We start from the raw sequence: 1,235 nt of genomic DNA, 5'->3' as shown, positions 1-1,235 counted from the left end.
GAGAGAGAGAGAGAGAGAGAGAGAGAGAGAGAGAGAGAGACTACGCATAACGCTGAATCTAATTTTGACGATTTTTTTTTTTTTTGGCGATTTATAGGCGAAGGCACAGTTACGGGAGAATTACATAACGGATGGATAGACGTAACGTGGGATCATGGTGGATCGAATTCATATAGAATGGGTGCCGAAGGAAAGTACGATCTCAGATTAGTCGGCGCTGGTCTTACAGATACGGATAGCACGGCAAAATGTAAGAGCGGCGGAGGAGTTTTAACGGGTCGAAAATCAAACAGCACTCCTAGCTTACCCGATTGCACCGATACCGTTATGCGTGGCTCGGTAGCTTCCACGGATCAAGCTGCGAGTGCAGATAATCTAGCGGCAAAGGTACAATAATAATTATTCATGCTGTCACGCGCGTTTGCTAATAATTACGGAAAATTGATACTTTGTATCTCGCTCTCGTATGCCGCTTCTGCTTGTTAACGTACGAATTTTAATTAATGAAACGAGCAGCAAGCTGCCGAGTCGATAGCCGAGAGTGTGTTATCGGTAGCCCGAGCGGAAGCAGTGGTTGCCGTAACTGGTGAGAGCGGAGCAAACTCGACGAGCGAACTTTCAGTTGTATTGCATCCCAGACCAGATACGACTGTTACTAGCGACCTAGCTACTATCGTCGAGAGCCTCACCCTCAATACGGACTGTCCCGTTAATAGCACTAGTAATCGAGCGTCCAGCTCGAAACCACTTTTCGCCACTGTGCGTGGAAATAAGGTGAATTCATTTGCTCAGACTGTTATTGTTACTCCGTACATTTGTAAACGACATCTTTATCCTCCTCACTTACTTTATCTCTAAGATAGATCGAGATAGTTTATATGACAAATGATCAATATGCGATTTGCATACACCTACATTACAGGCTAGTGGAGGCTTACTGAGTTTGGAAACTGCTGAAGTTCTAGACCGTATGAGAGAGGGTGCTGACAGATTGCGCAACAATACTAACAGTTTTCTGAGTGGTGAGCTACTTGGTTTAGTTCCCGTTCGAATCAGCGTTTCCGGCGAGTCAGATGAAAACTCATTAAGGATTAAATCTGTACCGAGACATCATCCTACTGGGATTGCGGACGGTATGTGTACCGGCTGATATAGCTGATAAAGCTTGTTTCGATATACTATTCACATTTTGGCACTGTAACGCTTATATTTAAATCAGACATATCAGAGTTTTT

At 44.2% G+C, this 1,235-nt stretch overlaps 1 protein-coding gene across 1 annotated transcript; it reads left to right on the top strand.

Annotated features, from left to right (window-relative positions):
• Positions 1-97: 97 nt before the first annotated feature.
• Positions 98-1,133, top strand: LOC105461386 (E3 ubiquitin-protein ligase HECTD1-like; the record flags this gene model as incomplete). The annotated part of the gene is made up of 3 exons (XM_011707881.1): positions 98-387; positions 517-774; positions 923-1,133. Coding segments are annotated over 3 exons (759 nt in total), but the record flags the coding sequence as incomplete, so codon positions are not given.
• Positions 1,134-1,235: the final 102 nt, after the last annotated feature.

Source organism: Wasmannia auropunctata, unplaced genomic scaffold (genome assembly GCF_000956235.1).
Source record: "Wasmannia auropunctata unplaced genomic scaffold, wasmannia.A_1.0 LD290332.1, whole genome shotgun sequence".
In the NCBI taxonomy this organism is placed as follows: domain Eukaryota; kingdom Metazoa; phylum Arthropoda; class Insecta; order Hymenoptera; family Formicidae; genus Wasmannia; species Wasmannia auropunctata.
Note: the sequence above shows the minus strand (reverse complement) of the source record. Positions and strands in the feature narration are given on the sequence as shown.